The sequence below is a fragment of the Thalassophryne amazonica genome, chromosome 5 (genome assembly GCF_902500255.1).
Source record: "Thalassophryne amazonica chromosome 5, fThaAma1.1, whole genome shotgun sequence".
Lineage (NCBI taxonomy): Eukaryota > Metazoa > Chordata > Actinopteri > Batrachoidiformes > Batrachoididae > Thalassophryne > Thalassophryne amazonica.
In genome coordinates, this window is record NC_047107.1 from 71,799,472 (window position 1) to 71,815,859 (window position 16,388).

At 40.4% G+C, this 16,388-nt stretch overlaps 1 protein-coding gene across 1 annotated transcript in view; it reads right to left on the bottom strand.

The window, feature by feature from the left end:
- Positions 1 to 971: 971 nt before the first annotated feature.
- pgm5 (phosphoglucomutase 5) overlaps positions 972 to 16,388 on the bottom strand; it is a 92,113-nt gene continuing 76,696 nt past the window's right edge. Inside the window, exons 10-11 of the mRNA XM_034170520.1 lie at positions 11,752 to 11,889; positions 972 to 1,081 (exon numbers count right to left, since the gene is read on the bottom strand). Of these exons, the coding sequence (XP_034026411.1) occupies positions 992 to 1,081; positions 11,752 to 11,889 (228 nt within the window). The 3' untranslated portion in view covers positions 972 to 991. The remainder of the gene's footprint in view (positions 1,082 to 11,751; positions 11,890 to 16,388) is intronic.

Consider the following 16,388-nt stretch of genomic DNA (forward strand, 5'->3'; position numbering starts at 1 on the left):
CAATTCCACCAAGAAGAGTGATCAAATATTCATCCAGAATTATATCAGACTCTTGTTGAAGGCTACCAAAAGCGGCTAGTCGAGGTTCAGCTGCTAAGGGACATTTAACCAAATAGCAGGGTTGTCTGTATGTATTTGAGTCTGTATGGATAATTTTGACCCTGTATGGATTAGAGAAGTTCCAAAATAAAATCAAACTTGTGCACCAAATTCTTGTTTTTTTAAGTCATTAATGGTGTATGCTGTAGAATCATTCCACCCTGGCAAAAGAACAATTCAAAGACATCATTAAAAGCCCAAAATTACTATGACATTCATGACAATGAGGATGTATGTAAACCTCCGACCACAACTGTAAATGATCACTGCATGTTCCTAGTGTTCAATTATTATGTTTTCCTGGTAGAATATAAACAGTTTTGATTATTTATCTATCTTAAAATTCAATAGTTTTGTTAAGTGAGTGTTAAGTTTGTATAGTTTAGTTTGTCATATGAAGCAGATGAATTGAATGCATGCAAAGCTTTTGAACCAGAGCCTGTCCAAACATACAGGGAAATTTTAGAAAACATAACTTTTTCTCTGCCTTTTGGCCTTTCGTCTACATGCAAATTGCATTTTAGGTCACTGAAAATAGAGCTTGTGCAAAACTCCTTCCAAGGTGAAGCTTATGTTTACACACAAACAAGGAGAACTGAGTTTTTCTATTATTTTTAAGGCTTCTGATTGGCCAACACGGCTGTATCTTTGCGTTTTCATCGGGACTGCGCTATTTTAAAATGAATGCTTCTGTGGATGGCAGAAAATTCCTGTTTTCAAAAATATGTGTACTTAGCCGTAGACTCATTCCTGTTGTCATTTCAGGACAATGGGACCGAAGGCACACAGTGAGGATGTGGAACTGAGAAAATGAATTTGAATGATTTTTGTATGCAGATAGATTCGTGTGTGTGTGTGTGTGTGTGTGCGCGCGTGTGTTGATCTTGGTTGTTCATGTGATGACATTGGGGCCACGGCGTCCTGTCCTCTCATGGATGTTGGAGAGCTTCAGGGCAATGGCGATGAGAGGACCCAGCACCACCTGTGGGGACAAATAAGACATTAACATAGTTCACAGGTGAGCTTCAAAACATATTTCAGAGAACTGTCAATTTTATTGTGAGTTCTTACTTTTATTGATCAGCTAATTTCTAAACCTTGAGGGTTCTCTCACTCTGGTCAAATCCTGAAAATATTTGTGACCACCTCATCACAGTATTAGTCACAGCCTTATTTGTTTCATTTCAGTTTGGGGTGCATGTTGAATCACATTCATTTTTGTCGCTGACTCCATATTAGTAGGCTGGCATCAGTGTGAGTTTAGTGTATTTGTTGGGGGAGGTGATCGTCTAGTGGTTAAGTGTTGGGCTTGAGACCAGAGGATCCTTGGTTCAAACCCCAGCCTGACTAGAAAATCACTAAGGGCCCTTGGACAAGGTCCTTAATCCCCAAATTTCTCCCGATGTGTAGTGAGCACCTTGTATGGCAGCACCCTGACATTGGTGTGTATGGGTGAATGCTGGGCATCATTGTAAAGCGCTTTGAGCTACTGATTCATATAGAAAAGCATTATATAAATCCAGTCCATTTACCATTTATTTGTCAGAGAAAAAAATCACTTCATCATGTATCTACCTATGCTCTCTTTTAGAATGAACCATTTTTAGATTATAAGCAAGTAAAGTCTCTATGTAACACAGTTTAAAATGCAAAGTGCAAGTGTACTGGGGACGTATCCAACTCAACATTGCAATTTACATGGTGAATAAATTGAGCACAACATGGGGCGGAGGGTAAAAAGGGGTTGCGTTTAGTCAGTCAGTCAAGGACATATTTTTTGTGCAGAACCAAGCAACATCCATTATGCTGAAAATTAAAACCAACACAGAAGTGCCAAAACCTGGATTTCTTCAAATGGCCACTTAAGTCTGGCTCTCAAAGCAAGTCAATCTGCATAGATCCTAATGCTGTATAACTTTTAAAATAAAAAATGTCTGGAAGAAAAATTAATTTTTCCACCGATGATGGGGCGATTTTTTATATAACCCATGAGTTTAAGTTGTAAAGTTATGGATAATTAGGGTGTGGTTGCTTTTGTGCTGAGTCCAGGTAGCCAGTTGTCAGCGGGGGGGGGGGCACTGACTGACTTGAGTGTTTGCCCTTTCTGAGCATTTTATTACAAATACCTGAGATAATATGGCTTGCTGTGTGGTTAATTGTTTATAAGAGAGTATCGAAGAAGTCTCTAATATTTTTGGTAAGTGAGATGTGAGTATTATTGCTGGATGTTAGTACTGTGAGCACTCATTACTGGGTATCCATAGCTTGGTGACATTAGCTATACTGATAGTACCATGGATAGTGAGGCTATATTCTGAGTAGTTGCCACGCGCTGGATTGTGGCTGCACACTGCACCTAGTGATTAGATTGTGTCTAACTGTAATTAGGATGGGTTAAATGCTGAGGACAAATTTCATTGTATCTACATTGACAATGAAGGCCCTTCTTCTTCTTGAGGTTTAAACCTGATATGAAAAATCTTTAACATGAAATAAACCGATCAGATTGGCATCTGTCATTACCTTTAGGATACAAGTGTTGCAAGAATTGGTGCATTGTCATTTACATGGCAGACTAAGACAAAGATTTTTTGGTGAGGCAGCAGATCTGCACACAAAGTGTCAGTACATGTGCAGAGCTTTCATAGGAAGGGTACTCATTTTATCATGTCTTGTGGGTTATGTTTGTCCTTTATTTTTCTTCTTGGGGTTTGTTTCACTGCTTTCTCTTGTCTGTCACATAGGTTCTTGGTGGTGGGCGGTTCCCTTTCTCTTTTCCATACCCTGTTTTGGCTCTTTCCTGCACACCTGTTCCTCATTACCTGCTCAACACACTCTGTATTTAAGCCTCCCTTGACTCTGTCTTCCCCACCAGATCATTGTGCCTTCTGCCTTTGACCACGCCTCTGCCTCATGATTCTGTTACCGTTGCTGATTTTGGACTACCTCTTTGTGTACCGAATACTGCTTGTGCTATCATTAAATCCCTTTGAACGGATCCTGTTTGTGTCTGAGCAAACCATTTGTGTCTAGCCATTTCATATCACAAACTCAGATACCCATGTCTCCAATCAGAGTGTATGTGTATTGCGATCGTGCATACGAGGGCTGTCCGTAAAGTATAGGTCCTTTTTATTTTTTTCAAAAACTATATGGATTTCATTCATATGTTTTTACGTCAGACATGCTTGAACCCTCGTGCGCATGCGTGAGTTTTTCCACGCCTGTCGGTGACGTCATTCGCCTGTGAGCACTCCTTGTGGGAGAAGTCGTCCAGCCCCTCGTCGGAATTTCTTTGTCTGAGAAGTTGCTGAGAGACTGGCGCTTTGTTTGATCAAAAGTTTTTCTAAACCTGTGAGACACATCGAAGTGGACATGGTTCGAAAAATTAAGCTGGTCTTCAGTGAAAATTTTAACAGCTGATGAGAGATTTTGAGGTGATTCTGTCGCTTTAAGGACTTTTCACGGTGCGAGACGTCGCGCAGCGCTCTCAGGCAGCATCATCAGCCTGTTTCAAGTTTAAAACCTCCACATTTCAGGCTCTATTGATCCAGGACATCGTGAGAGAACAGAGAAGTTTCAGAAGAAGTCGGTTTCAGCATTTCATCCGGATATTCCACTGTTAAAGGAGATTTTTTTAATGAAAGACGTGCGGGCGGATTGGAGCGTCGGCTCGCAGCCGCCGCGACGCTCCGCCACAGGAAAAACACCTCTGTTGGAAGCCTTGAGGACAAGTTGGAACATCTCCAGCTGATAAACAATTTCTCATATACTCACTCCACTGAAAGCCATCAAAAGCCAACTGGATTTTAACAAATGGTTATCAACACGGAGGTGTTTTTCCTGTGCCGCCGCGCCGCGCCGGCTGCGTCCCGACGTGCGGACGGGTCCGCACGTCTTTCATTAAAAAAATCTCCTTTAACAGTGGAATATCCGGATAAAATGCTGAAACCGACTTCTTCTGAAACGTCTCTGTTCTCTCACGACGTCCTGGATCAATAGAGCCTGAAATGCGGAGGTTTTCAGCTTGAAACAGGCTGATGACGCTGCCTGAGAGCGTTGCGCGACGTCTCGCACCGTGAAAAGTCCTTAAAGCGACAGAATCACCTGAAAATCTCTCATCAGCTGTTAAAATTTTCACTGAAAACCAGCTTAATTTTTCGAACCATGTCCACTTTGATGTGTCTCACAGGTTTAGAAAAAATTTTGATCAAACAAAGCGCCAGTCTCTCAGCAACTTCTCAGACAAAGAATTCCGACGAGGGGCTGGACGACTCCTCCCACAAGGAGTGCTCACAGGCGAATGACGTCACCGACAGGCATGGAAAAACTCACGCATGCGCACGAGGGTTCAAGCATGTCTGACGTAAAAACATATGAATGAAATCCATATAGTTTTTGAAAAAAATAAAAAGGACCTATACTTTACGGACAGCCCTCGTATGTGATCCCACACTAGTTCACCATTTACAGTGCCTTACAAAAGTATTCAGCCCCTTGGTATTTCACACATTTTAATTTATGCCATTTCAAATACAAAAAGTAAATCCCAATATAAAAAAAATTAAAATATCTTCCTTAGACTCAAATTCAAAACAAATCTCTACAACTTGATATAAATTAATAAAAAATATAAAAGCCAAGATGATGGGTTGCATAAGTAATCAGCCACTTTGGTAATAATACCTGTAAATAATCAGTTTTATTGCCAGTTTCCTTCAGACAAGTCAGGGGATGGATGCATGAACATTTCTAAGTAACTGAATATGTCTTGAATATGTCAAACTCTGAGACCTTGATTTCCAAATGAAATGCAAAATTTACTTTAATCTGAAATACAGACTTCAGTCTACAGAGCAACAGTCCAGTTCTTTTTCTCCTTAGCCAAGATAAGTCACTTCTGACATTATCTGTAGTTCACGAATAGCTTAACATTAGGAACGCCACACTTGAAGCCTATTTCCCGGTCACGTGTATGTGCCCTGACTCCAGCCTCAGTCCACTCTTTCTGAACCTACCCCATGTTCTTGAATGAACTTTGGTTGACAATCTTACCAAAACTGCAGTCATCCCTGTTGCTTGTGCATATTTTCCAAACACACATTTCCCTTACAGTCAACTTTCCATGAATATGCTTTGATATAGCTTTCTGCAAACAGTTAGCCCTTTCAGCAATGACCTTTTGTGTCTTACCCTCCTTGTGGTGGGTGTCAATGAGTGCCTTCTTCTGGACAACTGTCATGTCAGCAGTCTTCCCCATGCTATTGTGCCTGTTGCAGGTGGGGTATCATTTATGTAACTATGAATTACACAACAGTCAAATAATGAATGAAGACTAAAAACACTTGTGAATTGGGAGTTTTATGCTTTTGCCTGTTGACTGCACAAAATTATGAAATCTGACGCAACAGAGTGTGCAGGCTGCAGCCTGTGCAAAGCTCAGTACAAAGTCATAAATGAAAGTAGTGCATTTAATCTCTCGTAATAAGCACAACGTCTAATCGTGCATGTCCTGTCTGATGATTTATGTGCACTGGGTAAGGGACAACATGATTAGAAACTTAATTTCTGATGTAATAATAATGACAGATTGTTCAAGGATTGAGTTCATTGTAGGTCATACCACAGGGACGTGACAAAAAGATAAAACTTTCTTTTAATCAGGAATGTCAAGGTGGTCATTTCGATTACCATTCCATTTGTAGTCTGTGTTAACAGAAAAATTCTGAGTGCCAATTTGTTTGGTTTTATTTCATTATTTTTGAGATGTGCTATAAAATATGTCATAGCCTACATTCTGTGCAGAAGAGACAAAGGTCAGCATAGGACATGTCTGGGAGCATGTGCTGGTAATGATCATTAGTGCATCTACCACACCATGATACTGTTAAGGTTTTTTTATGTGGTGAGTGATCTCAAAAAGAAATGGACAGGAAACGGACTTCAATGTTTAGATGTTGTATTGAAATGTGCCTACACTGATAACAGAGTCATCTAAGCAGCGCTGGGGTCTTTGAACAAACCACATGCACCGTTTGAATAAACAGCCCCAAATTCTCCCTGCGCTAACTTTTCTTCCAGAGTCAAGGCCGGCCCCCATGTGGGCAGCCCTTAGACTGTCGTGAATCAGTGGCTATGTGATTGGCTACAAAGTGAAATAGGCAGGGATAAGCAGGTGTTGTGCTCACGTTACATTCAAGGCAGTATGTAAAAATTTTATAGCGTATTTGTATGCTGGTGTGCCAAACAACAAATCAGAGTGCTGTCCAAATAGATGCGAATACTTTAGTTTAATCAATTAGACAGCTATAAAATGCAGTTAGGTTAAGATCAGTTTGTCGTACTAAATACAAGGCCATTTTTCAGCCAATTTGTGACTTTGGGCGTGCGTCGGCCATTTTGTGGAACACTGACAAAACCACCATGGGTCCTAAATAGCAACCACAAAAGACAACCAGTTGATTCCCACCTCTCAAAGGTAACCATTTATCTGCTGTAACCAGATGAAACATGGGCATCCACTTGATCTTCTGGGGTCCTCAACACGGAGACACCTGTGTCCTGGATCATGCACAGAGAAACGTGCCACGTGGCCAAAATAATTTAGCTGGCATTACCTCACAACCCCAGTGATATGCCTCATCTGAGTCATTCTAGTGGCTGCCAAGAATCCTCCAAAAAGATCTAGCTGTCACCTGGTCACTGCTTATCCTCCAAGTCTAACAGCCACGCAGTAAGCCAGGAAGCACTAGAACTCTGAAGATTTGAACCTTCATTATCCAGCAAACTCGTGACTCCAAGAGCTCTTCCCAGGCATTTTCATCTCAAACCGAGGACCCGGAGGCATGAATGTCACTGCCGAGATACACCTCAAGTTCAACGCTTTCACCACATACAGTTACATTTGTGATGGCCAAATCCAGGAAATCACTGCAAGTTAGGATCTTGATAGAGTACAATTTAAAAACCCAGTCACTCCAATTCACCACTTAGCTTCTCAAATGCTTTAATCAAAGCATCTATTGATTCCACAAAGATCACAGCATTGTCCATGAGGTCGAGGTCATTAAACCTTTCTTCACCAACAAATGAACCAAAGCTGTGGGTTTCCATAACATTATCCAACACCCAGTCCATGCAACCAACGGACAGCGTAGAAGCCAAAACACATCTGTGAGGAATATTAGTATTTACTGGCAAAAATTCAGAGATTCTGCCCCGGCACTCACACTAGCTGTATATAGGATCCCACAAATTGACAAAATGTTCCTGCTTTTTTAAAGAGTTTTGTATAAATTGGGCTCTAAGCCTATTTCAGACATAACACACAGGCAAAAGTTTACTACTTAGACTGGGCAGTCTGTGTATACAGTACACACAAAGTTGACATTGGGAATGTCACTATTTTAATTCTTTGTCCCAAACAATCAGGCAATATTTGAAGAATGAACACTGCATTTTTTCATAGGGTAGAAACTGCAAACAATGATAAGTGGGGCTGTTACAAACACAAAGCTTTGGGGCAATGGTTCAACAAAGATTTTTTTGTTCTTTCATTCCTTACTTTTATTCACTGACTAATATTTTTTACTTTTTTGAAAACTCCAACACAAATTTCACATTCATACACTCCCAAAATGTTCTCACTCACAACTTCCTAAACAAATCACCTATCATATTTTACATATGCGCATTCGGCAAATGCTTTTATCCAAAACAATGTATAATCACATCTGCATACTGAACTTCCACGCAAGACACATTTAAGACATAAAGGACAACACAATGGTTATTAGCTAAACTTAAATGAGTCTGTGGCCAATATGAGAGCAGTTTAACAGCCAGTCTAGTTAAATTACACAACCCATTCCAAGAGCCAAACATTCATAACCACACAAGACCAAAGTGTTCCTTACCACTCCAAAGTTACTATAGGTCAGCTAGCACCACTCGGGTTACATGAAACTGCCTGACACATGATTGCTGTCTGATCATGAAACAGCACTTTATTAGCACAAAGCAGGCTATATTTTTACTCTGATAGTTGCAAAAATCATTCTGCTTTCCTTTTTATTTTTTGGAAAGCCTAGGCATGTACCCCGTAATATGCAGAGAGTAGGTAGTTAGGTAGACAGAGACCACTCCCTCCAGTGCGTTAATGCAACAACTCAAATACAACACGCTATCATCTTGTGCAACTTAAAGTAACTAAACAGAATGTTATGATAATCTGGTGAGCTTTACTGAGCCACCTCAGTCCAAAAATCATGTTTTGTTTATGTAATATCACTTAGACGTGTCTGCCACCTGGTAAGCAGTGAATGAGATCTGTGAGAGAGAGAGAGAAAGAGAGAAACTGGTACCACAGAGAAATACACTAATTCAGAGAAATAACAGGTTATTTTATGTAACAGTTTATATACAGTATGTGTGACTTTGAAGACACATGTAACTGTTTGTTTGTTGTTTCTGCTTCTTTCATTTCCAAATCATGGCCACGATGGCTACTGCTGCTTGCTGTTTTTTAAATCTGTAATGATGACCACAAATATAATACAGCAAAAAAAACAAAAAAACAAAAAGAAGGAAATTTCCATTCAAGTATTTTTAAGGACTATGACTTGCTGGAATCAGAAATGTTTCTTCATGTCCAAAGTGATGACTGCATATAGTCTCATAAAGATAATTTGTGCTACTGTGTGATAGCAGTACAATAAAGCATTGACCTTATCTGTTATATGGTGATGAATCTGTCTAGAGACATTGCCAGAAAAAAGCAGACAAACAAAATCTCACTCATTTTCTATACTTTCTTATTCCAACTAAGAGTCACAGAGAGCTAGAGCCTATCCCAGTGCTCAGTGGACAAGACACGGGGTACACCCTGGACAGGCCGCCAGTCTATCAAATATATTCACACTGACACCTAAGGTCAGTTTAGAGTCACCAGTTCACCTAACCTGCATGTTTTTGGAAGTTGGAGGAAGCCAGAGCACCTGGAGGGATCCCACGTAAACATGGGACGAACATACAGTAGTGTTCAGAATAATAGTAGTGCTGTGTGACTAAAAAGATTAATCCAGGTTTTGAGTATATTTCTTATTGTTACATGGGAAACAAGGTACCAGTAGATTCAGTAGATTCTCACAAATCCAACAAGACCAAGCATTCATGATATGTACAGTCTTAAGGCTATGAAATTGGGCTATTAGTAAAAAAAAAGTAGAAAAGGGGTGTTCACAATAATAGTAGTGTGGCATTCAGTCAGTGAGTTCGACAATTTTGTGGAACAAACAGGTGTGAATCAGGTGTCCCCTATTTAAGGATGAAGCCAGCACCTGTTGAACATATGCTTTTCTCTTTGAAAGCATGAGGAAAATGGGACGTTCAAGACATTGTTCAGAAGAACAGCGTAGTTTGATTAAAAAGTTGATTGGAGAGGAGAAAACTTATACACAGGTGCAAAAAATTATAGGCTGTTCATCTACAATGATCTCCAATGCTTTAAAATGGACAAAAAAACCAGAGACGCATGGAAGAAAACGGAAAACAACCATCAAAATGGATAGAAGAATAACCAGAATGGCAAAGGCTCACCCACTGATCAGCTCCAGGATGATCAAAGACAGTCTGGAGTTACCTATAAGTGCTGTGACAGTTAGAAGACGCCTGTGTGAAGCTAATTTATTTGCAAGAATCCCCCGCAAATTCCCTCTGTTAAATAAAAGACGTGTGCAGAAGAGGTTACAATTTGCCAAAGAACACATCAACTGGCCTAAAGAAAAATTGGAGGAATATTTTGTGGACTGATGAGAGTAAAATTGTTCTTTTTGGGTTCAAGGGCCGCAGACAGTTTGTGAGACGACCCCCAAACTCTGAATTCAAGCCACAGTTCACGGTGAAGACGGTGAAGCATGGTGGTGTAAGCATCGTGATATGGGCATGTTTCTCCTACTATGGTGTTGGGCCTATATATCGCATACCAGGTATCATGGATCAGTTTGGATATGTCAAAATACTTGAAGAGGTCATGTTGCCTTATGATGAAGATGACATGCCCTTGAAATGAGTGTTTCAACAAAACAATGACCCCAAGCACACTAGTAAACGAGCAAAATCTTGGTTCCAAACCAACAAAATTAATGCCTCGCAGATGTGAAGAAATCATGAAAAACTGTGGTTATACAACTAAATAATAGTTTAGTGATTCACAGGATTGCTAAAAAAGCAGTTTGAACATAATAGTTTTGAGTTTGTAGTGTCAACAGCAGATGCTACTATTACTGTGAACACCCCCTTTTCTACTTTTTTTTTACTAATAGCCCAATTTCATAGCCTTAAGAGTGTGCATATCATGAATGCTTGGTCTTGTTAGATTTATGAGAATCTACTGAATCTACTGGTACCTTGTTTCCATGTAACAATAAGAAATACGAGGTCTGTGAGAAAAGAAACGGACCTTTTTATTATTTTCAAAAATTATACGGATTTGAATCACGTGCGATTACATCAGCCAAGCTTGAACCCTTGTGCGCATGCGTGAGTTTTTTCACGCCTGTCGGTTGCGTCATTTGCCTGTGGGCAGGCTTTGAGTGAGCACTGGTCCACCCCTCCTGTTGGAATTCCTTTGTCTGACAACTTGCTGAGAGACTGGCGCTTTGCTTTATCAAATTTTTAATAATAAACTGCTGATCCCGACCTCTTCTGAAACTTCTCTGTTCTCTCACGACGTCCTGGGTCAACAGAGGCTTAAATTTGGAAGTTTTCAGCTCGAAACAGGCTGACGATGGTGGCTCGGGGCGCGGCGCACCGTCCGGCTCCGTGGGCAGTCCTTAAAGCGACAGTAACACTCCATAATCTCTCATCAGCCCTTAAAATTTTCACTGAAAACCGTCTGAATTGCTCGAATGGTGTCCACTTGGATCTGCCTCACAGTTTCTGAAAAAATTTTGATAAAGCAAAGCGTCAGTCTCTCAGCAAGTTGTCAGACAAAGGAATTCTGACGGGAGGGGGTGGACCAGTGGTCACTCAAAGCCTGCCCACAGGCGAATGATGCAACCGACAGGCGTGAAAAAACTCACGCATGCGCACGAGGGTTCAAGCTTGGCTGATGTAATCGCACGTGATTCAAATCCATATAGTTTTTAAAAAAAATAAAAAGGTCCGTTTCTTTTCTCACAGACCTCGTATACTCAAAACCTGGATTAATCTTTTTAGTCACATAGCACTACTATTATTCTGAACACTACTGTACAGCTCCACACAGAATGGACCAGGTCATATGTGAACCTGGGAGGCAGCAGTGGCAGCGCTGTCCTATGAGTGGACATGCAGGTGCAAAAGTAGTAGATTTGCTGTGATCTGGTGTGAAATGCAAGTGAATCCTGCACCACTTTCTCCCACACTGGGCTTCAACTCACACTCCCCAGGAACACCCATGGGGTGTAGTGTCTGTCACTAGAGTGTCTTTTGTCTTTGGGGAGTAAGGTTGACTCAATGTTTTCTGCACAGCACCACCTGGTGGCCTCTGTTACACATTCACTCAAAAAATAATAATGTTGAGTCCCAGCCATCGACATGTGCACACAAACAAACACAGGCTCTGTCATTTACACATCAACACAGACTCACAGCAGTCCGCTCTGTCTGTACCTGTGTCTCCCTGCTGTGCCTCTCAGAGTCTCTTTCGATGCTTTCAGCGTAAATCCGAATGGTTGCACCCATTCCTCCGCTGCTCCCACTCATCCGAAACACCAGCCTCGATGCATCAGTAAAGATAATCCTTAAACCCTAGAAACATATGAACATATGATCATTATTGTTATTATTAAATTACATTGAGAACTTTACTTCTGTCTCATGGCCAAAAGCACCAGCAATCCCTGACCAAACTAATAATAAAAAAAACCCCTAATTTTAAATAACCACAATAACTAATTCATGGATTTGAAACAGATTGAAATACAGCAGCATTCATTTATTTGTATGAAGCGTTTTGAAACCGTTACAAAAGGCTTTAAACCATCAATACAGCACAAGGAATTTAAAAACACATCAAGGTTTAAAACACAATCATAAAAGGGGTAAAGACAGAATAAAATATAGCAATCTGCTTATAAGACACTCGTGCCCAAAACAAAATAATAATAAAACAATTATTTTTTTAATTAGAATGTTTTAATTTGGTATTTTAAACAGAGTTATAGTACGTTAGATGTATTTTCAAAAAGATAAGTGAATATTTATTTGATCATTAAAAAGCCAAACGAAACCTTTAGAATCATAAGTCATAGTCCTGACGTCATCAAAACTGAACATGTACAGGGTGCATGGACTGCACATATCCACTAGATGTCGCTAACATCGAGTGTATGGCTGAATTAGAAGCCCGCAGTACAGTGAACTCCAGCAGTTTTAAAAGTGTCCTGTATTAGTTAATGAAATAGATTTTAATACAAACCATTCTTTAAAAAATGAGAAACGTGTAGTCATATTTATGACTGTATTGTTTTCTGTAACCCTCTGCCATTTAAGCCATTAATTACCTTCATAAGATGCTGAAATTCTTTAGCTATGTGTCCACTTTCTATTTTGCTGTTATTTTTCTAATCTATAGATATATTTTCCTCTTTGAATCCTTTAAATGTTTTCATGTCTTTTTTCTGCTATTTTTGTCTGATTTTGTGGGACTGCAGGCTTATTGTTCCTGTTATTGCTGCTTGTTCAATAAAACCTCAGTTATGAAACATATTTGTTTAATTTTATCCACTAAGTTCTAAAATGTCAGCATCTGCCATTCAAAGATATTATTACACTGCAATAATAATAATAATAATGCATATAATTTTTTACTTTATGATAAGAATAATTACTGTATCTTGAAGGGGAATTAGTTGACAAAAGGGACTTTTCATGGACATTGTGATTTCACAGTAAGTCTAAAACCAGTAGCCTTCCTGGACTTTAGTAAATATATGAAATTATATGAAGAAAATAGTTTTAAAGTTGCAATGGGCAACAAATACCATTTTATCTGGCTGTGGTAAAGAAGATATCTGTGATTAATGGATGTCTAATGACTCCCATCTGACCTAAATTCCAAAGTGACTCTTCCCTTATCTGTTCAGAAAAGCACAAGCACTGGGAGGAAGCCAGAGACATGCTTCAACAAAAAACACCTATGAGTGTTAAAAGTAACACTGTCCACCCCAACATCCATTTACATTATCGACTGCTTTGACAAACAGCTGCAAAGTCAGGCTGTCAAAATATTGTGCTTTTATCGTCTTAAAGGGAAAAGATGTGCTGCATGTTTTAATTATGACAAATCATATTATTATCTTTAAGTATAGTACACTGACGAATGAGCTTTAGGAATATTTACTTTTACCCCTCAGGCATGGTGTGGTACTTAAAATGAACATGGCTGCTACATGGCTGATGAATATAGCTAGTTTCCAAAATTATGACAACTGTACAATGATCATTTTTAATACCTCAGTCTAAGGTATAAGCCAAAAACTTATGAATAATTAGGAGGTATGACTCAAAGTCCCGCTAGCAGTGGCTATGTTTGTCCATTCTGAGTATTTAATCACAAATATCTAAGATAGCAAGGCTTGTTGTGTTGTTAATTGTACAGCTGGATCAGCAAAGAAGTCTGTGCTCTGGTATTTTCATTGAGTGAATTTATTAGCATTATTTCATTTGTACATTAGCATCACTAGAACTAATTAGCAGGTACATTAGCATGGTGATATTTGCTACATCGTTATATCACGGTTACAGAGGCTTTTAATGCCCACACTTAAGCCACCCATTATGAAAACCACCACCTAGTCCACCAAGGTTAGCCTGTTAGCTTTAGCTTGTTTGGTAACTTTGAGATGGGATGCCTAGTCGGGCACCATTCTTGCCCGTCTTGTCCAAAATCCGACTCTTTACCCATTTATGGACAGTCCGGGAGTTACGCTGAGTTAAGCACTGCCGATGGCGACATTATGCTTGAAACCAGATTTTCAGAAAACCTGACGGTGCCACCACAGAGGGTTTGTCCAGTATGTATGCAGCCCATGATTATCCCTCAATGAAAGTGATAGGGAGAAAGAGAGAAAGATACTCCCCCAATCCTATTTATTTATATATTTATTACCTCTTTAAAATATGACTCATCTTCATCGCTGACACTCCTCTAAAAGTAAACTCCATCTAGAACCTCCTAATCTGGCTATGACTTCCAGATGATAAGTGAGAGTGCAGCTGAGGCGACGCAGCGATAATAAGAAATATCTGTCTTATTATCTGGGAGTCCGTGGACTCATCTCCAACAATACAGCAGTTATCGGGTGTCGGACTAATGCCTTTAAACGATCGTCCTCTGCACAGGTCAAAGGCCCCACGTGGAGCACATACCAACCACATATAGTGTGTCACATACAGCATGTGGGGAGGTCCGTGTCACACCACCAACCACCACCCAGAAATACACAGCACAAATTTAATAGGCGGCCACACCACTGCTGTGTAAATCCACCTACTTTGTCTTTTGTGTATCTGTCTGTCTCTCTGTTTGACTGCGTGGCTGTCAAATGTTCCCCTTTACAACAGACTTGAGAGAGAGAGAGAACAGCTGATATAATTCCACACTGGGAGGAATGTGTGCTGTAATAACACACACAGGGGCGTTTGGGATGTTGACAGTTTACCACTGAGGGACAGAGAGAGAGACGACAGTGTCACATTTTCGGTGAACTGACTCACCTGCTGTAGAGCTGCAGCAGGCCTGGAGAGCCCATATCACAGAGCCCGTCCATCTTTACGACTGGGTCCTTCTGACTTTTGGGCTCACACACTTTGATATATGACTCAGTCTTCTATATTGATTGTATTGAATATTCAAAGGCATCTTCACATTACTTGTTCCACAGATGCACTTGAGCTATCAGTCATGTAGCCTGATTTGTTACGATACGACACCTAAATAGATCACTGTCATCTGACTGGTGGATTGTATGACATTCGCTAGAAAAGCAGGCATGTGTTCTCACACATACCGCTCCTCAGCGGCTCTCACTCTGCTCAGCAGCGTCGGACACAGAGCATACTCTGCCCCCTACTGTCAGCTTCCTGTTCCTACAAGAATCGCCAGTTTAATTTTAGGTAACATTTCAAATGACGCAGCTCTATTGAGTTGTCATATAAAACAAATAATGGATGTTTTTCATTTGTGCAATGGAAAGAATATTTTCACTTGCTGGACTACTGTTTCATTCAGCGAGGTGAAGCCACGTTCATTAGTTCAATGGACGCAAACATTCTTACCACTGTACTGTACAGCCTTCTGTACCAGCCACTTCTGCCAACACGCTGCCTTGTCCCTTGTAAGGGACAAGCTCTTCTTTAAAAAATGTTTAAGTCTATATATATATATCCCTTACAAAACACATAAGCCTATACTATATCTTTGGGCAATCCCCGTGTTGGTCCCGGTTGTGCAGCTGAGTGCCTTGCACGGCGTCATGCTAACATCAGCGTGTGAGTGTGTTCATGTAACTGGGTGAACATGAGGCATTGCTAGCACTTTAAGCATAGGCAGTCCATTTACCATATCTTGGGAGCTTATGGTGGGGGCCACATTTTAGGTACACACTGAATCATACTCTCACAAGTGCCACTAGCTTAGCTTATGGCAAGCTAAAAGTGGATGCTCTCATTTTGGCCGAACTTCTATACAGTTTTTGTATACTCTGTGTTAGTACACGCCCGCGGCCGACGTGCTTGATGAATTCCTGCGCAAAAAGTAATTCCCAGATAATTGTGATATTTGGCACAAGAACTTGTGTATCTCGTGTGTTTTTACGCTTAAATGGTCATAAGTCATTACTCACACTCATCCAGCAGCATATTCTCATGTTGGCAAATTCAGCGCCATTTTGCAAACAACCGGACACTGGGTCAGGCAAAAGTAGTCCAGCAAGCTCAATCTGTGGGCGAGCTATCCCACAGTGCCAAAATAGCAGAGATGTTGCTCCAACGAGAGAGGCACGATGAGCAGGGTGCACACTGGATGTGTGCTCAGGCTTGTTTCAGATACTGGTGTGGACCTAGTTGGGCTCCTCCAACAAATCAAGTACAAATCTTCACCTGTTTTGTTAGCTGATTAGCCACACCTCTTCAGGAAACCCAATGCTAATTTGTGCTGCTCTTGACATATTGCGTTGGTCATTATTAAAAGGAAACATCTTCAGAAATTGGCAAATCACCTGCAGAAACAGCCAGTACCATTGGCG